General features: G+C 43.5%; 1 protein-coding gene across 4 annotated transcripts; it reads left to right on the top strand.

Moving 5' to 3' along the window:
- Nucleotides 1-7386: 7386 nt before the first annotated feature.
- LOC137380251 (cytokine-inducible SH2-containing protein-like) lies at nucleotides 7387-23227 on the top strand. Of its 4 annotated transcripts, XM_068052108.1 has the most exons (4): nucleotides 7470-8083; nucleotides 11361-11467; nucleotides 19849-20079; nucleotides 22316-23227. In XM_068052108.1, exons 3-4 carry the CDS (start codon nucleotides 19950-19952, stop codon nucleotides 22795-22797), a joined length of 612 nt encoding a protein of 203 aa, XP_067908209.1. In that variant the 5' UTR covers nucleotides 7470-8083; nucleotides 11361-11467; nucleotides 19849-19949; the 3' UTR covers nucleotides 22798-23227. The 4 variants fall into 4 exon arrangements, with proteins under 4 accessions (XP_067908212.1, XP_067908209.1, XP_067908208.1 ...); XM_068052111.1 differs by lacking the exons at nucleotides 7470-8083; nucleotides 11361-11467 and adding an exon at nucleotides 7387-7461; XM_068052107.1 differs by lacking the exon at nucleotides 11361-11467.
- Nucleotides 23228-25735: the final 2508 nt, after the last annotated feature.

The following is a 25735-nucleotide window of genomic DNA, read 5'->3' as shown; positions in this document are numbered from 1 at the left end:
TGAAGCCCAACACTCGTCTGAAGTCAAGCTTCAGGAATCTCTCCTTCCGTCAGACGAGGACTGAAGATTTCCCTCCCGTGCACCTGTTTATATACTTTATTTCTACTGGTGATTGTACCATGTCAATCACTTGTTCGATTCCATTTGCCCAATCATCAAGGGACTGCTAATGAATGTAAACCCCTCCCATGCCCATCACTCTGACTTCCCCCATCCCCCACCCGAAGTCACCTTTCACCTTATCTCATGCTTGGCATCATTTTTAAACTTCTGCCAGACACTTATCTAGAGAGGGCACGAGGTTCCATTTTATCAGCTTTAGGAATGTCTTGTTTCAGAAGCTGTGCTCGAGTTATGTCCTTGGCAGTGATAACAGGTTTCCAGTGTCCTAGCAGATTGCTACAGAATCTTTCTTAATAAGAGAGTGAATAATTTCTTAACATTTGATAGGGTTATTAGCCATTTCTTGAGATCTCCCCACCTTGAGAAAGAAATATCCTGATTGATTTCTCACAAAGGCCCCTGACAAACCTAGCTATTTCTAAGCTACCCCCAAGAATAGATGTAAAAACCTTTCCAGTAAAATGTGATCAATATTGACTTAGATTGGCACTCCCCACCTGCAGATCATCTCACTCAATTCTAAATTACTGGCATTTCATAAATACATATGGTTCAAACAAACGATCATGCATGGACTTAAAAGATTCTCCAGCTCTCCTTTTACCTTCTATCCATCTTGTGGATAGTTCTTCCTAATTACTAGACCTAGCCCTTGATTGTCTTAATCCAGATTCTATATCCCTCTTTGGTACGTGCCATAGGGAGTAAAATTGGCAGGCACTAAACGTATTCTATCCTGATAATTTTAAAGTCAGTTTCTCTATGGAGTATGTGTCAGTGCCTTGATAATTTAAAATGTTGTCTCACTCTACTGCCACAATAACCATGGCGTGTTGTCAAGTAGCTGAGCATATCTGAGACCTGTTTTTCAGTGCAGGGTCCCCATGCATTTCCGCATATTAGTTGCTTCATGCGCAACAAATCACAGCTGCACACTCACACTGGTATTCCAATATCATGCCACATGTTCCATCTGATACAAGTCATTCTTGGACTTTCAGGGATCTTATCAAAAGGTTTGGGGGGGGGGGGGGTCTCTTTGAAGACCTTTGCTTATCTTTTCCTGCATGGTCCCAGAGTCTTGGGTAGTGGCCAGACTATGCAATGTAGTTCTCTTCATAAGTTTATAGGCAAGGACACAAAAATCTCCAAGAGGAAGCTATCAATTACAATTCCTAATTTCACTTCCCTAAAATATTTCATTGAATTACAGCCAGGATGATTTTTCCAATTCCCATATTTTCTGTCTCTATCTCTTAACCTCAATCACTGACATTCATCCAGTTTTGCACATCCCATTGTTTGCCATTCTATCTCATTCATGAGCCCTGGAGGAACAATATTCTCATAATATCTTTAAAACTAAAATCAAAACATTCTCACTTGATTCCAGGCATTAACATTTTGTTTGTCTTGCGCCTGATGTTTTATCGTTTCACAATTAACCCAAATTCAAATGACAAAGAGTTTTTGCCTGACAAGTTTTGTCAATGTTCGATTCATATCTCCCCAATAGAAACTTTATTTTATGCTACTCAGAAACCACCGAGACTACTTTTGAATTGTTTTTTTTTGTTAAATGAAAATTTGATTTTCCCCTTAAATTTAAAGTAAATTTTCCTTTTGAGCTACTCATATCAATTTTATTTTATCAATTCAAATCTCAAACATAATTATGACCAGGCTTTGTGGTTTAACATTTCGAAGTGGCCTCCATATCTCCACTTTTCAAGCACTATGTCTTGGAAGATGACCAAGGGTTTAGAACCAAATCTAAAAGGCAAAGTCTTTAGTTCAAATTGTCACCACGCTGTGACATTTAATATCTGCAGGTAAATTCTTAAATTCGCTGCTGGATCTCTCGTTGTAGTATTAGTATTGATATGGCCCTGGAAACCATCATCGCCTGTTTAAGACAAATTAAAATTGTTTTCCCAAGATTGAAGCCCATTATAAACAGTAACATCATTTCAAAGAAAAAACATTCTCATCAAGGAAGACAGCATTTTAGATTAAATGCCAATTGTTTCCAATTTTTTTAACCTCTTTTTGTAAGAGTTTTCCAACCCAAGATCTTTTTTTTTTGCTACAACCGACATGATTAAACACTCAATCACCTCAAATATCCCAAATTCTAATTCACACCATTAAACATTTAAAATTCAAAACTGCCTTATTATATGGAATTAAAGACCCTCACGTCTTTTAGTATAATAACTAAAATTTCACTGTGGCCCTCAATGAAATTTGAGTTTTCACAACTTAACAGGTTGGTTAACCTTTAATAATTGCAACTTATTTCAAGTCAGGAGTGTGGTGGATTACTCTCCATTTGCCCGGATGGGTGCAGCGCCAACCACGCTCAAGAAGCTTGACCACAACACAGTCCTTGTGGAGGAGAAGTCCTATCTTCACACTGGGGACACTTTCTATCATGTTGTGTGGCGCTATCATCATGCTAAATGTATTAGATTCAGAGCAGATCTGGCAGCTCAAAACTGGGCATCCCTGAGGTGCTGCAGGCCATTAGCAGCAGCAGAATTGTATTGAACCACAATCTGTAACCTCATGACCCAGCATATCCCTCACTCTACCATTACCATCAACTCCGGGACTAACCCTAGTTCAATGAGGAGTGCAGGAGAGCATGCCAGTGAGGTGTCAACCTGGTGAAGCTACAGCATAGGACTACATGCGTGCTAAACAGCAGAAGTAGCATGCTATAGACAGAGCTATCAGTGAATCAGATCAAAGCTCTGCAGTCCTGCCGCATCAAGTCATGAATGGTGGTGGACAGTTAAGCAACTAACCGGAGGAGGCGACTCCACAAACATCCCCATCTTCAACAATGGCAGAGCCCAGCACATCAGTTTGCAAACATCTACAGCCAGAAATGCTGAGTAGATGATTTGTCTCGGCCTCCTCCTGAGGTCACCAGCATCGTAGAAGCCAGTCTTCAACCAATTCGAATCAAGAACAAAGAACAGTACAGCACAGGAACAGGCTATTCGGCCCTCCAAGCCTGCGCCGATCTTGATGCCTGCCTAAACTAACACCTTCTGCACTTCCGGGGCCCATATTCCTCTATTCCCTTCCTATTCATATATTTGTCAAGATGTCTCTTAACCGTCGCTATCGTATCTGCTTCCACCACCTCCCCTGGCAGCAAGTTCCAGGCACTCACCACCCTCTGTGTAAAAAACTTGCCTCGCACATCCCCTCTAAACTTTGCCCCTCGCACCTTAAACCTATGTCCCCTAGTAACTGACTCTTCCACCCTGGGAAAAAGCTTCTGACTATCCACTCTGTCCATGCCGCTCATAACTTTGTAAACCTCTATCACTCCATGTGATAGCAAGAAACAGCTGAAGGCTCTGGATACAACAAAGGCTATGGGCCCTGACAACATCCCTGCTGTAGTACTGAAGTCTTGTGCTCTGGAACTAGCCAAGCTGTTCCAGTACAGCTACAACATAGGCAAATTACCCAGGTATGTCCTGTCTACCAAAAGCAGGACAAATCCAATCCACTCAATTACTGCCCCATTAGTCTGTTGTCAATCATTAACATAGCGATTGAAGGTCTCGTTGACAGAGAAGAGAAAATTACTCTGCAAAGGCCTGCTCAATGATCAGTTTGGGTTCTGCTAGGGCTGCTCAGTCCAGACCTCATTGCAACCTTGGTCCAAACATGGTCAAAAGAGCCAAATTTCAGAGGTGAGGTGAGGTGAGGTGAGAGTGATGGTCCCTGACATGGAGGCAGCATTTGACCATGTGTGGCAGGAGCCCTGGTAAAATTGAAGTCAATGGAAATCAGGGGAAAACACTCCACTGGCTGGAGTCATACCTAGCACAAAGAAAGCTGGTTGTAGTTGTTGGAGGTCAATCATCACAGTCCCAGGACATCACTGCAGGGGTTCCTCAGGGTAGTGTCCTAGGCCCAACCATCTTCAGCTGCTTCACCAATGTCTTTTCCTGCAACCTAAGGTCAGATGTGGGGATTCTTGCCGATGATTGCATAGTCTTCAGTTCCATTCGCAACTCCTCAGTTAATGAAGCAGCCTGTGCCCACATGCAGCAAGACCTGGGCAACATTCTGGCTTGGGCTGATAAGTGGTAAGTGACATTCACACCACACAAGTGGCAAGCAATGAGAATCTCCAACAAAAGAGCATCCAAGCAAGGAAGCTTGTATGTTAAACTTGTATAAAATACTGGTTCAGCCTCAACTGGAGTATTGTGTCCCGTTCTGGGTGCCACACTTTAGGAAAGATGTGAAGGCATTGGAGAGAGTACAGAAAAGGTTCACGAGAATAGTTCCAGAGATGAGGAACTTCAGTTACGTGGATAGATTGAAGAAGTTAGGACTGTTTTCTTTGGAGTATAGAAGGTCGAGAGAAGATTTGATAGAGGTGTTAAAATCATGATGCCTCTGGACAGGATAGATGGAGAAAAACTGTTCCCATCGTGAAGGGATTGAGAACAGGAGGGCACAGATTCAAGGTAATTGGCAAAAGAAGCAATGGCGACATGAAGAAAAATTTTATTGTGCAGTGAGTGGTTAGGATCTGGAATGCACTGCCTGAGAGTGTGGTGGAGGCAGGTTCAATTGAGGCATTCCAGAGAGAATTGGACTGTTATCTGAAAAGGAAGAATGTATAGGGCTACAGGGAGAAGCCCGGGGAGTGGCACTAGGTGAATTGCTCTTTTGGAGAGCCAGCGCAGACATGATGGGCCAAATGGCCTCCTTTTGTGCCGTAACAATTCTGTGATTCTGCGAACCATCTCCCCTTGACATTCAACAGCATTACCATTGCTGACTCCCCACCATCAATATACTGGGGGTTACCATCGACCATAAACTGAACTGGACCAACCATATAAATAATGTGGCTACAAGAGCAGGTCAGGGGCTGGGATTCTGCCGTGAGTAACTCACCTCCTGACTCCCCAAAGCATGTCCACCATCTACAAGGCACAAGTCAGGAGATGTGATGGAATACTCTCTATTTGCCTAGATGAGTGCAGCTCCAATAACATTCAAGAAGCTCGACACCATCCAGGACAAAGCAGCCCGCTTGATTGTCATCCCATCCCCTACCTTCAACATTCACTCCCTCCACCACCGATGCACAGTGGCAGGAGTGTGTACCATCTACAAGATGCACTGCAGCAATGCACCAAGGCTCCTTCAACAGCACCTTCCAAACCCGTGACCTCCACCACCTTGAAGGACAAGGGCAGCAGATGCATGGGAACACCACCACCTGCAAGTTCCCCTCCAACTCACACACGATCCTGACTTGGAACTATATCGCCGTTCCTTCACTGTCGCTGGGTCAAAATCCTGGAACTCCTTTCCTAACAGCACTGTGGGTGTACCTATCCCGCATAGACTGCAGCGGTTCAAGAAGGCAGCTCACCACCACCTTCTCGAGGGCAATTGGGGATGGGCAATACTTTGCCAGCAAAGCTCATGTCCCAAGAATGAATAAAAGGCCAATGAAGGCACGGCCGCCAATGGTGGAGTGATTAACGATCAAGAACTGTCCTCCATGAATTGCATTTAACTGGAGTAATCACCCACGCTTTTATTGAGAGACTTTGCTGTAGTTATGGTTGAGTTCATATTGCTGTAGTTTGCTGAGATTCTGCTGCTTTCACATGCGTTCAAGTCCTCTGAAGAAGGAATTTTCCTCCACACGAGATCAGGGGGCAGGTTGTTCAACCTTGCCCGTCTAAGAGCAAAGTCCAAAGTACGGAAAGTCCTCATCAGGGAACTCCTCTTTGCTGACGATGCTGCTTTAACATCTCACACTGAAGAGTGCCTGCAGAGTCTCATCGACAGGTTTGCGGCTGCCTGCAATGAATTTGGCCTAACCATCAGCCTCAAGAAAACGAACATCATGGGGCAGGACGTCAGAAATGCTCCATCCATCAATATTGGCGACCACGCTCTGGAAGTGGTTCAAGAGTTCACCTACCTAGGCTCAACTATCACCAGTAACCTGTCTCTCGATGCAGAAATCAACAAGCGCATGGGAAAGGCTTCTACTGCTATGTCCAGACTGGCCAAGAGAGTGTGGGAAAATGGCGCACTGACACGGAACACAAAGGTCTGAGTGTATCAAGCCTGTGTCCTCAGTACCTTGCTCTATGGCAGCGAGGCCTGGACAACAGATGTCAGCCAAGCGCGACGTCTCAATTCATTCCATCTTCGCTGCCTCCGGAGAATACTTGGCATCAGGTGGCAGGACCGTATCTCCAACAAAGTCCTCGAGGCGGCCAACATCCCCAGCTTATTCACACTACTGAGTCAGCGGCGCTTGAGATGGCTTGGCCATGTGAGCCGCATGGAAGATGGCAGGATCCCCAAAGACACATTGTACAGCGAGCTCGCCACTGGTATCAGACCCACCGGCTGTCCATGTCTCCGCTTTAAAGACGTCTGCAAACGCGACATGAAGTCCTGTGACATTGATCACAAGTCGTGGGAGTCAGTTGCCAGCGTTCGCCAGAGCTGGCGGACAGCCATAAAGGTGGGGCTAAAGAGTGGCGAGTTGAAGAGACTTAGCAGTTGGCAGGAAAAAAGACAAGAGGCGCAAGGAGAGAGCCAACTGTGTAACAGCCCCGACAAACAAATTTCTCTGCAGCACCTGTGGAAGAGCCTGTCACTCCAGAATTGGCCTTTATAGCCACTCCAGGCGCTGCTTCACAAACCACTGACCACCTCCAGGTGCTTACCCATTGTCTCTCGAGATAAGGAGGCCAAAGAAGACCCTGTTGCCGTTTACCATGGCTCTGTTTGTGGAGTAAATACACTTTGCTTGCTGTAAAATAGACTGCTGAGTCTTGTTCGTCCTGGTTGGTCCCCCTGCCTCCAGTTTATTGGCTGACGGGGTGGTGTCAATAGACACCATGAAAAGAGGAACCAGTAACAAAAGCAACAAAAAAAATCCTCCCTCTCTTTACTAGAAACAGGGAGAAATTAAAGACGGGAACCATTTAATTTAATCACTCCAGTTTGTTTGTTTATTTGTTTGGGTTGTTTTGTTGGATTGTGAGACACATCATGGTGTAACCAGGAAGATGATGTGTGGCCCTTTTTTTTTTAGCGCTTGCTGATTGGCCTATTTTTTTTTTCTCTTGCATGACATGTTCAGCGGTATTCTTGGAAAGTTCCTGGAAATATATCAAAGGCATTTCCGCCGTAACTTGTGACACATTCTTGGTCCAAAGCCCAACCAGAATTGGGGCGGGGAGACAGTGAATTCAAAGCACAGTTTATAATGAATTAAAACACACAGATAACACACACAACCAACGGACAGTTCATCAGGTAACAAGTAGGACAAGTGTCTTTTGCTCATGACTAATTGTTCCTGTTCTTTGTATTCAAAATTCCTGGTGTGCAATTCTAGGAATTCCCATTCCTGGAATGAATATTATGGGGGCAACTGCCTCCTCCCTCCTCCCTCCTCCCTCCTCCCTCCTCCCCTCCTCCCCTTTTCTATTTCTTCTCTAACTCTCTCTCCCACACTCAGTCTGTTTCAAGCCTCTGAGCTTGCAGCAGCTGCCGCTTCCTTCAGACCCTGGGATCTTTACAAAAGTGCCGGCTTCTTACATTTTAAGTGACGAACGAGGCAAGATCAATACAACTGGGAGGTTCTAAACGTTATATTTTGATGTTTAATTGTTATTTATTCTGAAACAAAAAGAAACACACTTTCTACCCCCTGGCTCTCTCCACAAACGCACGTAAGATCGAAATAGTTTGTGTCTGGGGGCAGAAGGAGACCTGAATCTGGTTAAAGACTGAGGGAAATCTAAGTGTCTTGGAAAATCCCATCAGTTCCCCATCGTACAGACTAAAGGGAGGAGTGAAGGGCACCGTCTACATGTCCAAGATTTCTCCAGTCAGTTTCCAGGGTCAAGTGGATTGACATGCTCTGTTTGCAAGCGTGAGTAAAATATTCCCCTTTTTCAATTGTTTCTGGTGCCCACCGTTTCAATCGATTTAATTGCGTCTCTAACGATGGTGTTGTGTCCTGAATAAACAGAGGACATGATGTTTAGCATTACAAACAAATAAAGGGCGAGTTGGAGAGGGGGAAATCTGTACTTGTGCACAGATCGCTGTTGATGTCCTAAAATGTTGGCCTGAATGATGGAACAATTCCGAGCTTTCATCTCCCCGGTGATGTAGAGAATTAATGAAGTCTAAATATTTTGATACGGTTGAGGAGCGATTTAAAAAAAAAAACACGATGTTGTGTTTGACCCTGTAGCAGAGACACTGCAGAGAACAAGCAAAGGTGAGTGGATGAGAAAGTTTGAATTTGAATCAGACGCTGTCTTTGTTGAGTAGAGACAATCTGTATCTATTCTGGTGAAGCTGAGAGAGAGAGAATGTCCAGCGGTGGGACAGACACTGTCGAAAAAAAGATACACCCTAAAAAAAAAAACCCACCACACTCGGTTGAAGTTCAGTGCATGTTAATTTTTGTTGTTGTTTTGAAATGAAATAAAGACAGGTAGGACTGGAGGAGAAGGTGGGCGGAGAGAATTAGGAGACTTGGCACAGTGGATTGATACAGTTGAACTAACCCAAATCTGATGAAACTGCCTTGCTTTGGCTTTTTGGGGCATTGGGTTTAGTGCGCGGGCTCTTTGATGTCTCTCCTAGGTCCCTGTAGCTGCCATCAGCCAGTGTTTCAATGTTAACAGTAAGACAACAAAGGCACCAAATGAATAAATAGTTGGCGATTTGCTGGAGATCTGAATGATCCTTCCTGTTTGCTGACAAATCGACTGCCTAGTATAACCCGGGAAGAACTCTTCTAGTTGTTTACTCACCCTGTCCCCCTGATCATGTGTGATCTCCCCAGGTTGGTCTTTTCACCTGAGACTGTTCAGGGAAATGAGTCACGAACATTGACAACAGTATGCACAACAAATACTGAGTGTGACGTGGGGAAGAGGGCAGAATTTGTGTAAGTCCTTGTAAGGCTTTGGCTGGAAGGAGTTGAACTGAAAATAATGGAAATATTTGGGATGGTTGAGAAATGCTGTTCCACCTGTCTGTGCTTGTCATTCGCATGCTTGCAGAATTCTTTGAGATAAGCCTCGAGTCTCATGTATTAATACTAAAATAAATTGTGATTGTTTGTTTGAATTGTGAGTAGGGAAGAGGGACAGAGAATGATGGTTTGTTCTAGACTGAGATCTTTTTGCGGCTGTCTGCTGCACTACAGCAATCACAGACCAAGGTTTATGTGGACACAGTCAAAGTAAGGTGAATACATGGTCCATGTTAAGTTGGCAACTTCACACTGTTATGTGACAGCATTGAACAGGCATAGCTGGATACTGAACGGATGTTGAGTGTCCTTAGTTTTCAGTTTGTCATGCTTAAAGGCGATTTAAAACATCCTCAATAAAAACAGAACAGGCTGCAAATACTCAGCAGGTCAGACAGCATGTGTGGAAAGAGAAACAGGTTTCGCCCCCCAAAAATGTACTTTATTTATAAAATTTGTAAAAATATATTATATAACAGTTCAAATTTGACATTACATAAAGTGCAATACAGATTAGTTTCTTTCCATACAGTACATCAGGTGCCTCACAACACTTGCCATTACAGGTTATATTTACAGGAAAGAGAAACAAAGTTAACGGTTCAGGTCGATATCCTTTCATTAGAAGTGGGAAAAGTTAGAGATGTAACAGGTTTTTAGGGAAGTACAGAGGCAGATAAAGGGGAGGGGAGGAAAAGAATAACAGGGAAGGTCTATGACAGGATGGAAGGCAGGAGAGATCAAATGAAGAAAGAGATGATGGTGCAATGCCAAAGGGATTGTAATGGGACAAATAAAGAGACAAAACATGGATCTGGAGGAAGTGTAAATGGAAAATGCTTAATCATCACCAACAGCTGGTGTCCAAATAATGGGGGCAGAGATTGTGATCTGAAATTGTTGAACTCAGTGTTCAGTCTAGAAGGCTGTAAACTTTATATCGAAAGATGAGGTGCTGTTCTTGAAGCTTAGATTGAGCTAATTGGAACATGATAGGAGGCCGAGGACAGAGAGGTCAGGGTGGGAGAGGAACAGAAGATTAAATGACAGTTGACTAGAAGCTCAGGGTCGCACTTACAGACAGAATGAAGGTGTTCAGAAAAACGATCACCCAACCTGCATGAGTCTTCCCGATGTAGAGGAGACCACATCGTGAGCAGCGAATACAGCATAATAAACTGACAGAAGTACAAGTAAATTGCTGCTTCACCATGGAGGAGTGTTTGGGGCCCTGGATGGGTGGGAAGGTGCCATGGGAAAGGGAGGCAGTTTTGGATGTGATTGACGAGTGGACTGGGGTGTTGTGGAGGGAACAGAATGCTGAAGGGGGAGGAGAGGGGAAGATGTGTTTGATGGTGTCATCACACTGGAGGTGGCGGAAATAGTAACGGATGATGTGGAAGCTGGTGGGGTGGAAGGTGAGGACAAGGGGAACCCTATTGTGGTTCTGGAAGGGAGGGAAGGAAAGGGTGAGAGCGGAAATGTGGGGGAAGTGGAACAGACACATTTGAGGGCCTTGATGAGCACAGTGGGGGAAATCCTCGGTTGAGGAAAATGGAAGACATATCAGAAGTGCTGGTATGGAAGGTTGCGTCATAAGAACAGATGAGACAGCATGGAGAAACTGAGAGAATGGAATGGAGTCCTTACAGGAAAGCAGGGGTTGAGGAGGTGTAGTCATGGTGTCTGGGGGAGTCAGTGAGCTTATAGTGGATATTGATGGATAGCCTATCCACAAAAATGGAGACAGAGAAGTTGAGGAAGGGAAGGAGAGAGTTGGAGATAGACCATGTGAAGGTGATAGAAGAGTGGAAATGGATGAAACCTTTCCATTCAGGGTGCAAGCACAAAACTGCACCGATACTGTCATTAATGTAGCAGAAAAAGAGGTGAGGAAGGGGGTCTGAAGAGGATTGGAATAAGGAATGTTCCACATATCCCACAAAAAGGCAGTACCATGCGGGTACCCATAGCAACACCTTTTATTTGGAGGAAGTAAGTGGAGTTGAAGGAGAAGTTGTTCAGTGTTAGAACAAGTTCAGCCAGGCAGAGGAGGGGGTACTGGCTGGAGACTGTTTTTGGACAGCAGCTGTTGGTGATAATTCTGCTATTCCCATTAACACCTCCTCGAGACCCATCTCTTGTTTCTTTCACAAAGGCAAAATACTGTGGATGCTGGAAATCTGAAATAAAAACAGAAAATGCTGGAAATACTCAGCAGGTCTGGCAGCATCTATGAAGAGAGGAGCAGAGTTCACGTTTCAGGTCGGTGACGTTGCATCAGAACTCTTTTGTTTCTTTACTTCCACCAAGATATTCTCATATCTTCCACCCTATCACATACCTTCCCTATTCTTTCCCCCCACTGCCACCCTTTCCCTGCCTCTGTACTGGCTTTGAACCTGTCCAGTTCTGACAAAAGATCATCGACCTGAAATGTTAACTCTGTTCCTCTCTCCACAGAGGCTGCCAGACCTGCTGAGTGTTTCCAACATTTTCGTTTTTTATTTCAGATTTCCAGCATGCTTTTGTACAGATAAAAAAAATCTTCATAGTCTTTTCTCTCTTATTGCCTAACAATCATCTCCCTCACCTCCCTCTACTCCACCCCTCTCCCTTATTAGGTCATTATCACATTGCTGTTTGTGGGGCCTTACTGTGTGCAAATTGACTGCTGTATTTCCTACATTGCAACAGTGACTACACTTCAAGAAATACTTCATTGGCTGTAAAACGCTTTGCGATGTCCTGAGGTCATGAAAGGTGCTATATAAATGCAAGTCTTTCTTTTCCTTCTCTCTCCCTCCAAAGTTTCTAGAGTTAGGGGGAAACAAAGGGAATACAACTCACAGATATTACATAGAGTTGAAAAATATATATTTTGAAAAATGGATTGCTTCCCAATCGAATGCAATGAAGTTCAGGAGTTTGGCACAAATCCTTGCAATGCTGCCCTCCAGTTATGGCAGTACAGTTCCCACTGGCTGAGCAAATTACCACAGCAAAGTGCTGAATTAGTCCTTATGGTGCAAGGAAAAGATCATTGGTGCATGGTCCAGACAACATTTGTTAAATGTGTTGGAAGGTGCTCATTACAAGGGCTCATAAGTATAGTGGAGAAACTATACACCAGTGTAATGTTACCCTAATGTTATTTATGTAGCATGCTTAAATATTGGAGAGCAGGAGTTGATTACTGTGTTGGCTTTTGCATCTGTCAGCCCCCACATGTATGGGTTCATGTCTAGGCTGCTGGCGAAGAGGTAGAGTGCAAGCTCGATGCTTCCTCGCAAGGATGAAAGTGAAAAGCAACAGGCTTGTCATCCCTAAGGTCCTCTCATGCCAGTGACGGTCACTTGCTCACACATCTAGCTGGAAAGTACTGAATGGTCCTGTGGGGGCAGGGGTTGGGACGAGGGGGATCTTTACAAGAAGATAAAATACAATACAAATTGAGAGGAAAGAGAGGTATAAATATTAAATGCAGTTTGTGCAAGTTTTTCAAAAAGGATGAAGAAAGACTTTCAGGCCCCAGTAAGTCCTGAAGAGCTTTACAGCCACTAATACTTTTCAAGTCACTGTTGTAATGTAGGAAATGTGGCAGCCAATTTGTGCACAGCAAGCTCCCACAAACAGCAGAGCTAAATAATCAGACAACCTGTTTTAGCGATGTTGACTGAGGGATAAATATAGGACACCAGGGAGAACTCTGAAATAGTGCTACAGGATGTTTTGAGTCCATACAAGAGGGCAGACGGAGCCTTGGTTTAACGTCTCACCTGAAAGACAGCACCTCTGACAGTGCAGCACTCCCTCAGTACTGCACTGGAGTGCCAGCCTAGGTTATGTGCTCAAGTCTCCGGGGTGGGATTATGAACCTACAATCTTCTGACTCCGAGGCGAGAGGCCTACCCACTCAGCCACTGCTGATAGTATGCTGTATGTGCTACATGTGTTGTGCCTCTGAGAGCTATTGCCCTTTGTAGCTGTGTTGGGGCACTGTACCAACAGAACTCTGCCCCACACTCTGTGTTTAATATTGGGGTCTAATACTTCAATAGAAGATAGACTCTCAGTTTCACTCCGTTCACTACAGAGCCACAATGGAGGCTTTTTTATTAAATGGTACTATCCAATGACCTTGTTAGATGAAAAAAGGAATCATTTATAATCACCTAACTTTTGTTTTTCCACATGAGTTAAATAGCAGCCAATAACTAACATGGCAGTATGTTGATACACAATGTTCTTGGAAATGAGTCTATGTACCAATCCTGAAGCTGCCAATTGCTCCTTCAAAATCTTTAGAAGTCTGAAAGGTGTACAATCGATGAACTACTTACGTGGCTTTGAGTGTGATGTTTGGATTCGCTGGCATTGCACACATTCCAATAATAAAAAAAGCCAACCCAGAAGCTCAGGTGTATTTAACTGGCTGAAATTTCCCTTCTCTGTTTCCTCCTGATGGTTAAACATAAACAATCCACAGATTTGAATTTAAAGCATATTCTTGAACACAATGGAAGCAAATTAAAACTAAACCTAAATTCCTACTCTAATAATTGATGATGTTACATAAAGAAAAACCTGGGGGGGGGGGGGGAATGAAAAGGCCATTCAGCCCATCTATCCAGCCATCAACTCTCCCGTCGTCTCCTTGTAATTCTTCCCTCCGTCCCTGACCCTCCCCACCACCTCCGCCGCAAAGAAACTCATGCCTTTCCTGCCCTATAAATACCAAATCTAGCTCCACAGCCAGCACCATCCCTTAAGTATCTCAGATAAAAGCAAAATACTGCAGATGCTGGAAATCTGAAATAAAAACTAGTTGAATGGCCTCCTGACAACCCGCGACTTGAAAAACTCGGTGAGATTCTTAAGATATAAAAACAAGAAATGCTGGAAACACTCAGCAGGTCTGGCAGCATCTGTGGAGAGTGAAGCAGAGTTAACGTTTCAGGTCATTGACTCTGCTTCACTCTCCACAGATGCTGCCAGACCTGCTGAGTGTTTCCAGCATTTCTTGTTTTTATATCTTAAGAATCTCACCGAGTTTTTCAAGTCGCGGGTTGTCAGGAGGCCATTCAACTAGTGGCGGGATTGGGAAATCAAAGTCACGCCCATTCATGTTTTGCAATCTCTTCAGTAATGATTGGAATCTTTACAAACACAATAATAATCAAGGATTCAGAAACATGTAACCTTAGCCTCAGTTTGGTTGCTCCTGTTGGCCATTCTGGTGGTGTTGCCTTTGATGGGTTGAAGCTCAGCCATTCTCCTCAGCATGGAATGGTCTTTTGAAAAGAGGGGTACAACATTCTGGTGATAATAAAAAATTGATTTGAGCACCGAGATTTATTACAAACATATGAATTAGGAGCAGAAGTAGGCCATTCAGCCCCTCGAGCCTGCTCCGCCATTCAATAAGATCATGGCTGATCTGTTTGTGTCTTGAATTCCACACTCCCATCTACCCCGATAACCTTTGATTCCCTTGCTTAACAAGAATCTATCTACTCCCGCCTTATTTTGAACGTACAAATTAGGAGCAGAAGTAGGGGTTGTTTACAACTTCAACCTTCAGGGGTCTGCTTTGAGGTCAATAATGCATGTTGACAACAACAACAACTTATATTAATATAGCACCTTTAAAGTAACAAAAAATCCTAAGGCATTTCACCAGAGCGTTATAAGGCAAAATTTGACACTGAGCCACATAAGAAAAGATGAGGGCTGATGACCAACAGCTTGGCCAAAGAGGTAGGTTTTAATGAATGTCTTAAAGGAGGAAAGAGAAGTAGAGAGTTGGAGAGGTTTAGGGAGGGAATTCCAGAGCTTAGGCCTCAGGCAGCTGAAGGCATGGCTGCCAATGGTGGGGCGATTAAAATCGGGGATGCACAAGAGGCCAGAATTAGAGGAGCACAGAGGTCTTGAAGGATTGTGTAGCTGGAGGAGATTATAGACAAACGGAGGGGTGAGGCCATGGAGGGATCTGAACGCAAAGATGAGAATTTTAAAATATAGACATTGCTTAATTGGTTAAAGGTTGGAATAAGATCTGGAATCCATCCACCTGTTTGGCTCATATTACGCATCTGGCTTACTTGTTCAACAACACGAGCTTAGATTTTCCAAATAATGTTTTATTGCCAGTGTTTATTTTGAGCTGAGTCATGCCAATGGAAATTCTGGGTCATGGTTTTAGTTCCCTGTTGGCTTAATGGGTTAGTAGTAATTTGTGCAGCAGATCCAATAGTAACTTCCGAAAGGGAATTGGATAAATACTTGGAAGGGGAGAAAAAAGCAGGGCTATGCAGAAAGAACAGGGCATTTGGATTAATTGGATAGCTCTACCATAGAGCCAGCACAGGCACTATGGGCCGAATGGTCTCTTTCTGTGCTGTATCATTCTATGATTCAACACTGCTGTGTGCTGAAACCGTTAATGCCAGCACCTTAAATAATAATAGTCATCAATAGGTGTCAGCCATGATTCAGTCTGAGTCAGAGGGTTGTGGCTTCAAGAGACTTGAATACAAAATCTAAGCTGTAGTACTGAGAGGGTGCTGCACCGTTAGAGGTGTCGCCTTTCCGAAGAACAGTTAAAGCGAGGCCACAGCTGCCCCCTCAGGTGGATGTAAAAGATCACATGGCATTATTTCGAAGAAAGGCAGGAGAGTTCTCCCCAGTGTCCTGGTCAATGTTTATCCCTCGACCAACAAACCATTATCACATTATTGTTTGTGGGAGCTTACTGTGTATAAATTGACTGCCCTGTTTCCTACATTACAACAGTGACTCCACTTCAACAGTACTTCGTTGGCTGTAAAGTGCTTTGTGACGTCCTGAGGTTACGAAAGGTGTTATATAAATGCAAGCCAGGCAGGGAAACATGATCCAGCATTTTAGCTTTAAGCTGCTATCTGCTAGAAAGTGTGCGGACAGTTGTGAAGTCCTCCTTGTTGAATAGCCTCTGGCCACTTATCGTCTAGATCCACATGTGTTCAAAAAAGATGTGTCCGCCTTGCTGGAGGGCTACTGCCTGTGGAACTAATCCCCAGGAAAAGGCAATGCCTTCAGGAGAGCCTTGATGTTTGTTGATTATCCGTTTACAGTAGTCTGCTACTATCTGAGGCTCTGCATTCACTGCACATATAAGATGTCAGTTTTCACCCCTCCCGTCCTCCCCTGCAGCTTCACTTGCTTTTGTTGCTAAAGCATAGTGAGCATGACGTGGTCGTTCTCTCTTCCTGTAATGCCACTGGTTTGGTCGGTTTTCCCTCAGATAAGGAAGTGCTTCTAATTGTGCTTTTCCGAACTGAAAGAAGAGACATGAGGAAATTACTGATTGTGTTTCAACATACATCCTCTTCCCCGTGTCTGTTGCATTGCATGAAAGTCATGCTGGCCTAGGACGACATCTGTTGGGTTGCTTGGACTGAAGAATATTGGAGGAACCCCTGTCGCAACCTCATATCCTTAATGATTGCCTTATTTCATTCTTCTCTACGGTCGCATACCCGAGGACCTTCTGTATAGGGAGGTAGCCGGGGCCAGACGACCAGTGGGGCTCCCAAAGCTCCGCTTCAAGGATGCTTGCAAGCGTGACATAAAGGCCCTAAATGTCGACGATCCCACCTGGGAGTCGCTAGCTGGCGAAAGAGGGAAATGGCGACACATGCTGTGGGCGGGTGTGCACTACCATGACGACCGGTGGCTAAAATAAAAGCAGAAAGTGCTAGAAATACTCAGCAGGTCTGGCAGCATCTGTGGCGAGCGAAGCAGAGTTAACGTTTCAGGTCGGTGACCTTTCATCAGAACTCACACAAGTTGCTACAGCAGCTTGGCAACAGGGGCCAACATCAAAAACAACAACTCACAGCGTCACTTGGCAGCATCACGTGAGGCACTTGTGGTAGAACCTGCCTCTCAGGGATTGGCCTTCACAGCCATCAACAAAGGTGCACCAAGAGAAGACACCTCACCTAAATGGATTGTTTGTTGCACGTCCATCATCTTTCATAGATGGAGGATGTCAAGCATTCTTCTCTAACCCCTCCCCCAGACATTTCAATCCAAAATAAATTACCTGAGAACGTCCCAAGGCACTGTCCAGTCAATATGAAGTGCTTTCTAAGTATAGTCACTGTTGCAATGTAGGGAACACAGCAGTTAATTTGCGCACAGCAAGATCCCACAAACAGCAATGAGATAATGACCAGATGATCTGCTTTATCGATGCTAGTTGAAGGATAAATATCGGTGCCAAAATAGTGGCCGTGGGATCCTTTACATCCACCTAAGAGGGCAGAAAGTTACCTTGGTTTAACTTCCCACCAGAAAGATGGCACCTCTGACAGTGCAGCACTCCCTCCATACTGCACTGGAGTGTCAGCGTAGGTGTTATGCTTGTGACCTTTTGACTGAGAGGCAAGAATGCTACCAGCTAACACCAGGACAGGTGGAAAATATTATGTAAAAGCAAAATACTGCGGATGCTGGAAATCTGAAACAAAAACAAGAAATGCTGGATTCACTCAGCAGGTCTGGCAGCATCTGTGGAAAGAGAAGCAGAGTTAACGTTTCGGGTCAGTGACCCTTCTTCGGAACTCATTATGTGCCCACTTCAGCAAATGTTGGCCTTTTGTTCTGTCACATAAAGTCACAAATTAGGTTGAAGAAACAGCCTGATTTTTGTTTGGCAAAGCAACAGTTGCTATATTTGAGATGGGGAAGAGCTCGTTAGCGCGTGAAATGGCATCTTAGTCAGCAATTTTTATATGGTTGTGAAAAGTTACATAGAAGCAGTCTCAAAAGCAGATGACGAGTGAGAAAATTAATCCAACATGTGTAAAATTGAAACAGAATTGCAGCAAAGGAATCTTAAATTCCGGAAAATAGATAGAAATAGATAGAAAGCTTCATTTTTAATCACGGCAAAGACGTTTCTGGAATGCAGTTTAAACGTTTAAGCTGTGTATAAATATTCTTAAAAACATAATCATAGAGTATAAGAACAAGGAACTAATACTAAATGTTTATAAATCACAGGTTGGGCCCCATCTGGAGTATTGTGTTCGATTCTGGGCACTACACCTTAGGACAGCTGTCAAGGTTTTGGAGAGGGTGCAGAAGAGATTTATTACAATGATAGCAGGAATGAGGGACTTCAGTTATGTAGAGAGACTGGAGAAGCTGGGGTTGTTGTTCTTACAGTAGACAAGGTTTAGGAGAGATTTAATAGAGATGTTCAAAATCATAAAGCGTTTTGATAGAATAAATAAGGAGAAACTGTAGTGACAGAAGGGTCTGTGACCAGAAGGCACAAAATTGAGATAATTGGCAAGAGAACCAGAGGCAAGATGAGGGGATATTTTTTTTTTTTACACAGCACGTAGTTGTGATCTGGAACGCGCTGCCTGAAAGAGTGATGGAAGCAGATTCAATAATAGCTTTCAAAAAGGAATTGGATAAATACTTGAAGGGGAGAAATTTGCAGGGCTATGGGAAAAGAGCAGGGGATTAGAACTAATTGAATAGCTCCACCCAAGATCAGGAACAGGGACAATGGGCAGAATGGCCTCCTTCTATGCTGTGTAATTCTATGAGCTTATGCTTGAAAAACAGTGTGTTCTACACTACACATACCTTACTGGACACATAAAAGGAATATCACAAATATTGGAGATATGCAGCATTATCTAAAGAAAAAGATTGGCTGTAATGGTTACCATGGGGATGTGCTAATTATGTCCTTGTTATTTTGATTCTGCCACTATCACTTTATCCAGCACCGTATTAGCTGTCAGAAAAAGCTGCTAGTGTTCCCATAACCTCCTTTAGTTAGGAACATAGGAACAGGAGTAGCCCATTCAGCCCCTCAAGCCTGTTCTGCCATTGAATTACAGTTCCATACCCCTTAATACACTTGCCGAACAAAAATAGTTCAATCTCAGTTTTGAAATTTCCAGTTGACCCCCAGATTTAACAGCTTTTTGGGGGTGAGACTTCTACATTTCCACTACTCTTTGTGTGAAGAAATGCTTCCTGACATCATTCCCTGAATGGACCAGCTCTAATTTTAAGGTAATATCCCCTCATTTTGGCTCCCCCACCAGAGGAAATAGTTTCCCTCCATCTACCCTATCAATCATCTTAACCATCTCATTTAGCTTAATCTTCTGTATTCAAGGGAATACAAGCCTAGTCTATACGTGTCCTCATAATTTAACGCTTTCAGCCCCGGTGTCATTGCGAACTTGGATGCTTTGCTTCCTTAGCTTTTCCAGTGCTCACATCACATCTTCAAATGACTTGAGATGACACAAGGGAGGGATCGGGGGAATCTCTTTACTCACCCCACTCCCCCTTCCTCGCGTGACCCATGACAAAACCCTGATCGGCCTAGTCGGCAGCAAGTAAGCTGAAGTGACAAAGAAGCCTGCAACTCAAAGCCGTGAGGTTAAGGAGGCAGGCACCTTGCTGCTTGTGAAACCAGGGTTTGTAAAATTTATTTTACTGTTAGCACAATGCAGCAAATGCAGCTCCTGTCAGTATTGTGTGGGATTAAATGGGCTATATTATTGATTATTATGTGGATTCTCATATTAAAGGGAAACATTCTCTTTTACTCCCATTCCCTATAGACACAACAAGGAGCAGGAAACATCCCTCTGACACAACCAAGAGCTGACATATTGTGATCTCGGAAACACGGGGAAACAGGACCGTGAGGAACTTGTCACTAATGACTTTTCAGGAGGAGAATTCTTCACTAGTACCAGTACATCAGCAAACACAGGACCCTGCTGGAAAGAGAGATCCTGAAGCAGATATGCAGTGCATCACCACCACCCTCCGACAATTGGATCTGTCAGGTGAGAGAGTCCATCCCAACCATCGCCCTGCACATTTTTCCTTTATAATTCCCTTTGAAAGTTACTATTGAATCTGCTTCCACTGCACTTTCAGGCAACGCGTTCCAGATCATAACTGTCTGTATCAAAAAAATTCTCGTAATCTCCCCTCTCATTTTATATCAATTGTCTTAATTCTGTGTCCTCTGGTTACTGACCCTTCTGCCAGTGGAACCAGTTTCTACCTGGCTGCTTTAGCAAAAATCTTCATAAATTTGAACACTTCTGTTAAATCTCCCCTTAACCTTCTCTGCTGTAAGGGGGACAACCCCAGCTTCTCTAATTTCCCCACATAACTGAAGTCCCTGGTATTATTTTTTAGTAAATTTCCTCAGCATTCTCTCCAAGGCCTTGACATTCTTCCTAAAGTGCAGTGCTTATAGAGTCATCGAGAGATACAGCACTGAAACAGGCCCTTTGGCCCACTGAGTCTGTGCCAACCATCAACCACCCATTTATACTAATCCTACATTAATCCCATGTCCCCTACCACTTCCCTACCTTCCCTCAATTCCCCTACCATCTACCTACACTAGGGGCAATTTATAATGGCCAATTTACCTATCAACCTGCAAGGCTTTGGCTGTGGGAGGAAACCGGAGCACCCGGCAGAAACCCTCGCAGTCACAGGGAGAACTTGCAAACTCCACACAGGCAGTACCCAGAACTGAGCCCGGGTCACTGGAGCTGTGAGGCTGCGGTGCTAACCACTGCGCCACTGGTTGCAAACAAGTTGAAGAAATGTTGGTAACCGTGAGGGTTCTGCTGTAGAAAAAAACAGCTGAAATCCATGTGCTCATCTTGATAAAGCTTGCAGTCACACCGAAAGAGTGTTCAGTCAAGAGAGGTTGATTCTCTTTTTTTCAGTTTATATTGTGTAGTGAAAATCTTTTTGTTCATTGTGTGGTGGGGAATTAAATATCTTTCCCACTCAGTGACCCATTGAGTGATCTCAGATCTGGGCAGGCGCAGAGTGAAGCTGCTCGTTTCCCATCCCAACAATGTACCTGAGCCCCAAACTCAGAGAGCAGACCCCAACCCCATCCCATTGCAGTACTGTGAATTTTCCCATTTCTCCCACCCTTGTGGTTCCTCTCAATGTGTTTGCCAAACCAAGGGCCTGTTCTGTTTTTAAGTCTGAAATGCAAGCTTTACCTGGGTTTACAAATCTGTTTACAAACTAGGTTTAAGAACATAAATGTTGTGCAGTGGGGTCCCTGGGCAGTGGTAATCATGGACAGTGAGGATGCTGGACAGTGGTGGTCCTGGTCCGTGGGATTCATGGGCAGTGAGCATGCTGGACAGGATAATGAGGGGGCTTGGGATGAATCTCAGATGAGGGAAGGTGAACGGGCAGATCAGATATAACCTTCACATTGAGGCTGATGAGTGGGAGGTAATCGAGGTTGATTAACATCAGCCACTGTAAGGAGGGGTTGGACAGGCATTTGATGAGAAAATCAATTGAAAGGTATAGATACTGAATTGTCCATTTGAATTTTTATACTCTGGCCAGATGTTCCACAATGGCCTTTTCCAGTCCTGCACTTTCATATAGTCCTAGATAACCATCTTAAAGTACCTTTCACCTACTTAAAACCTAGCTCTGGCCAAACATGAACAGGCTGGGGCTCCGTTCTCTCCACAGAGAGGCTGAGGGGTGACCTAGTAGAGGTCTTATTAAAGGGTTTGACAAGGTAGACATAAAGAAAATGTTTCCACTTGCGGGTGAGACCAGAACTAGGAGACATGAATATAAGATAGTCACTAATAAATCCAATAGGGAATTCAGGAGAAACCTCTTTAGCCAGGGAGTGGTGAGAATGTGAAACTTGCTACCATAAGGAGTAGTTGAGGTGAATAGCATTGATGGATTTAAAGGGAAGCTAGATAAGCACATGAGGGAGAAAGGAATAGAAGGATATGCTGATAGGGTTGGTTGAAGAAGAGTGGGAGAAGGCTCATGTGGAGCATAAACACCAGCATGGACCAGTTGGGCCAAATGGCCTATTTCTGTGCTGTACATTCTGTGTAAGCTGTTGGCTACCCCTCCTAATATCTCCTTCTTTGGGTCTGCACTTGGGATGTTTCTTGTTATTAAAGGTGCTATATAAATGCAAGTAGTTGTTGTATAAAATGGTGGGGAGGCTGGAATTCTTAATAAAACCTAAAAGAGACATTTTATTTTTAATTACAGGATGGTACTGGGGTTCTCTCACAGCCAGTGAAGCCAAGCAAAAACTCAACAAGATGCCGGAAGGAACTTTTCTTATTCGAGACAGCTCGCACCCCAACTACCTGCTGACGCTCTCAGTAAAGACAAACAGGGGGCCCACTAATGTCCGCATAGAATACAGCAACGGCGAGTTCTGCCTGGACTCTTACTATTTGGCCAAACCCAGGATCCTGGCCTTCAATGAGGTTCTCAGCCTCATTCAGCATTACGTCACCTCTTGCATCGTGGACCGTTATGACAAGGCGGCTGACACAATGGCCCTGCCGCCCAAGGACACTGCCATCCACCTAAAACTCATCAAGCCCCTTCACCGGAAGGACTCATTCCCCTCACTTCAACATTTATGCCGACTGACTATTAACAAGGTTACACACCAAGTGGACAAGCTTCCATTACCAAAACGCATCCAGGACTACTTAGAAGAATATCCTTTTCTCCTCTGAGGTAGTTTTGTTTTGAGCGAAGGGGTGGGAGCAGTGTTAGAAGAGAAAGCTAAGGCAATTTTGTGGGGGTTTTTTTCTTGGTTGAGAGACGGTCACTCCATGGATCTTCTGAAAACATTGACATGGAGAAGATTAATGCCACAAGTTATGTTTGAAAGTGCGTGTTGTGTCCTGGACAATTGTTGCTTCATTATGCTGGAGCAGGTGCTGTGGACTTGTTGAGTAATTAAAATGTGAACTAAATAAGAAGCAGACTGAGAAAGTTTCTGGATGAATAACCAAACATTACAGATCTGCAAAAAAAAAAACAACTCTACAGCCTTTGTATTAAGGAATGCACTTTGAATATTTTTAAATGTTTTTAAAAAAAGAAAATGACCAAAAAGACAAAATTTTCTAATAAAGTATTATAAATCATGTTAAAATTTTATTATGCGAAGAGTATTCAATGTAAAAGCAAGTGTGTGAATGATTCCCACTGTTCTGGCACTCCATTGTAAGGGAATGGATCCCTTTAAGAGGGTTACACTGTATGACAGTCCACTGAGAGCAGAAAATGAGGTTTCCCTGAACATTGGGATCATTCTCCTTAGAGCAGAGAAGGTTAAGGGGAGATTTAGTTTGGATGTTCAAAATCACGAAGGATTTTGATCATAGGATTAGAGGAAATAAGAGCAGGCGTAGGCCATTCGGCCTATCGAGCCTGCTCCACCATTCAAACAGATGGCTGATCATCGACCTCTACTCCATTTCCCCCCACTATCCCCATAGCCATTTCTGTTAGTATTCAGAAATCTATGGATTTCTGTCTTGAACATGCTCAATGATTGAGCTTCCACAACCCTCTGGAGTAGAGAATTCTACAGATTCACCACCCTCTGAGTAAAGAAATTCCTCCTCATGTCAGTCTTAAATGACCTACCTGTTATTCTGAGATTATGGCCCTGGTTCTAGACTCACCTGCCAGAGGAAACATCCTACCTGCATCTACCCTGTCACGCCCTGTAAGAATTTTGTAAGTTTCAATGAGATCACCTCTCATTCTTCGAAACGCTAGAGAATACAGGCCCAGCTTCTGCAATCCCGCCTCATTAGACAATCCTGCCATCCCAGGAATTAGTCTGGTGAACCTCCGTTGCACTCCCTGTATGGCAGGTATATCCTTCCTTAGATAAGGAGACCAAAGCTGTATACAATACTCCAGGTGCGGTCTTACCAAGGCTTTATACAATTGAACCAATACATCTTGACTCCTGTACTCAAATCCCCTTGCAATGAAGGCCGACATACCATTTGCTGCCTTAATTGCTTGCTGAAATTAAATTTTAACTTTTAGTAATTCATGAACAAGGACACCCAGGTGTCTTTGGACATCAACACTTCCCAACCTCTCCATTTAAGAAGTACTCTGCCTTTTTGTTTTTCTACCAAAGTGGATCACTTCACACTTATTCACATTATATTTCATCTGCCATGTTCTTGCCCATTCACTTAGCCTGTCCAAATCCTCTTCCTCACAACTTACATTCCCTCCTAGTTTTGTGTCATCAGCAAATTTGGAAATATTACAATTGGTCCCCAGATCCAAATTATTTATATAGATTGTAAACATTTGTGGCCCAAGCACTGATCCTTGTGGTACCCCACTAGTAACAGCCTGCCATCCTAAGAATGACCCATTTATTCCTACTCTCTGTTTTCGTTCTATTAACCAATTCTCAATCCATTGTAGTATTTTACCCCCAATCCCATGTGCTCTAATTTTGATAACTAACCTCCTGTGTGGGACCTTTATCAAAAGCCTTCTGAAAATCCAAATACAGCACATCCACTGGTTCTCCTTTATCTATGCTACAAGTAACATCCTCAAAAAACTCCAACAGGTTTGTCAAACATGATTTCCCTTTCACAAATCCATGTTGAGTCTGCCCAATCATATCATTATTTTCCAAGTGTCCAGTTAGCTCATCTTTTATAATAGATTCTAACATTTTCCCTACTACTGATGTCAAACTAACAGGTCTATAGTTCTCCATTTTCTCTCTTGCTCCCTTCTTAAATAGTGGGGTTACATTTGCTACTTTCCAGTCTGCAGGAACCCTTCCAGAATCTATAGAATTTTGCAAGATAACCACCAATGCATCCACTATCTCTATAGCTACTTCCTTCAATACTCTGGGCTATAGCTCATCTGGTCCAGGGGATTTATCAACTTTCAATATGATTAATTATTTGAGTACTACCTCTTTATTGATACAAATTACTTTCAGTTCCTCATTTTTACATGTCCCTGGTTCCCTAGTACGTCTGGGAGATTTTCTGTGTTCTTCCTCTGTGAAGACAGACACAAAGTAATTGTTTAGTTTCTCTGCCATTTCCTCGTTCTCCACCACAAACTCTCCTGATTCTGTCTGCAATGGACCCACATTCATCCTTGCTAATCATTTCCTTTCCAGATACCTAAAGAAGCTTTTACAGTCTGCCTGTATGTTTCTAGCTAGCTTACGTTCATAATCTCTTTTTCTTTTCTTTATCAGTTTCTTGGTCCTCCTTTGTTGACTCTAAGTTGCTCCCAATTCTTGGGCTTAACACTTTTTCTGGCGACCTTATAAGCCACTTCCTTTGACCTAATGCAATCCTTAACTTCTTTTGTTAGTCATGGTTGATTCACCTTTCCTGTTAGATTTTTGTGTCTTAGGGGAATGTATATTTGTTGTAAACAGTGTAATACTTCTTTAAATACTAGCCATTTCCTGTCTATTGTCAAATCTTTCAATGTATTTTTCCAATCCACCATAGACAACTTGCCCCCATAATTTCATAGTTTCCTTTGTTCAGATTTAGGACCCTAGTTTCAGAATGAACTCTATCTCTTTGAAACTTGATGTAGAATTCTATAATATTGTGGTCACTATTTCCTAATGGCTCCATTACAGCA

The sequence above is a fragment of the Heterodontus francisci genome, chromosome 19 (genome assembly GCF_036365525.1).
Source record: "Heterodontus francisci isolate sHetFra1 chromosome 19, sHetFra1.hap1, whole genome shotgun sequence".
NCBI classification, from domain to species: domain Eukaryota; kingdom Metazoa; phylum Chordata; class Chondrichthyes; order Heterodontiformes; family Heterodontidae; genus Heterodontus; species Heterodontus francisci.
Note: the sequence above shows the minus strand (reverse complement) of the source record. Positions and strands in the feature narration are given on the sequence as shown.

Bases quoted from the DNA above. Each gene is read 5' to 3' on its own strand.
- LOC137380251 (XM_068052111.1), top strand. From the start codon at position 19,950: ATGACTTTTCAGGAGGAGAATTCTTCACTAGTACCAGTACATCAGCAA. The intron at 20,080-22,315 runs GTGAGAGAGTCC...TTTTAATTACAG, and splicing joins CCGACAATTGGATCTGTCAG to GATGGTACTGGGGTTCTCTC.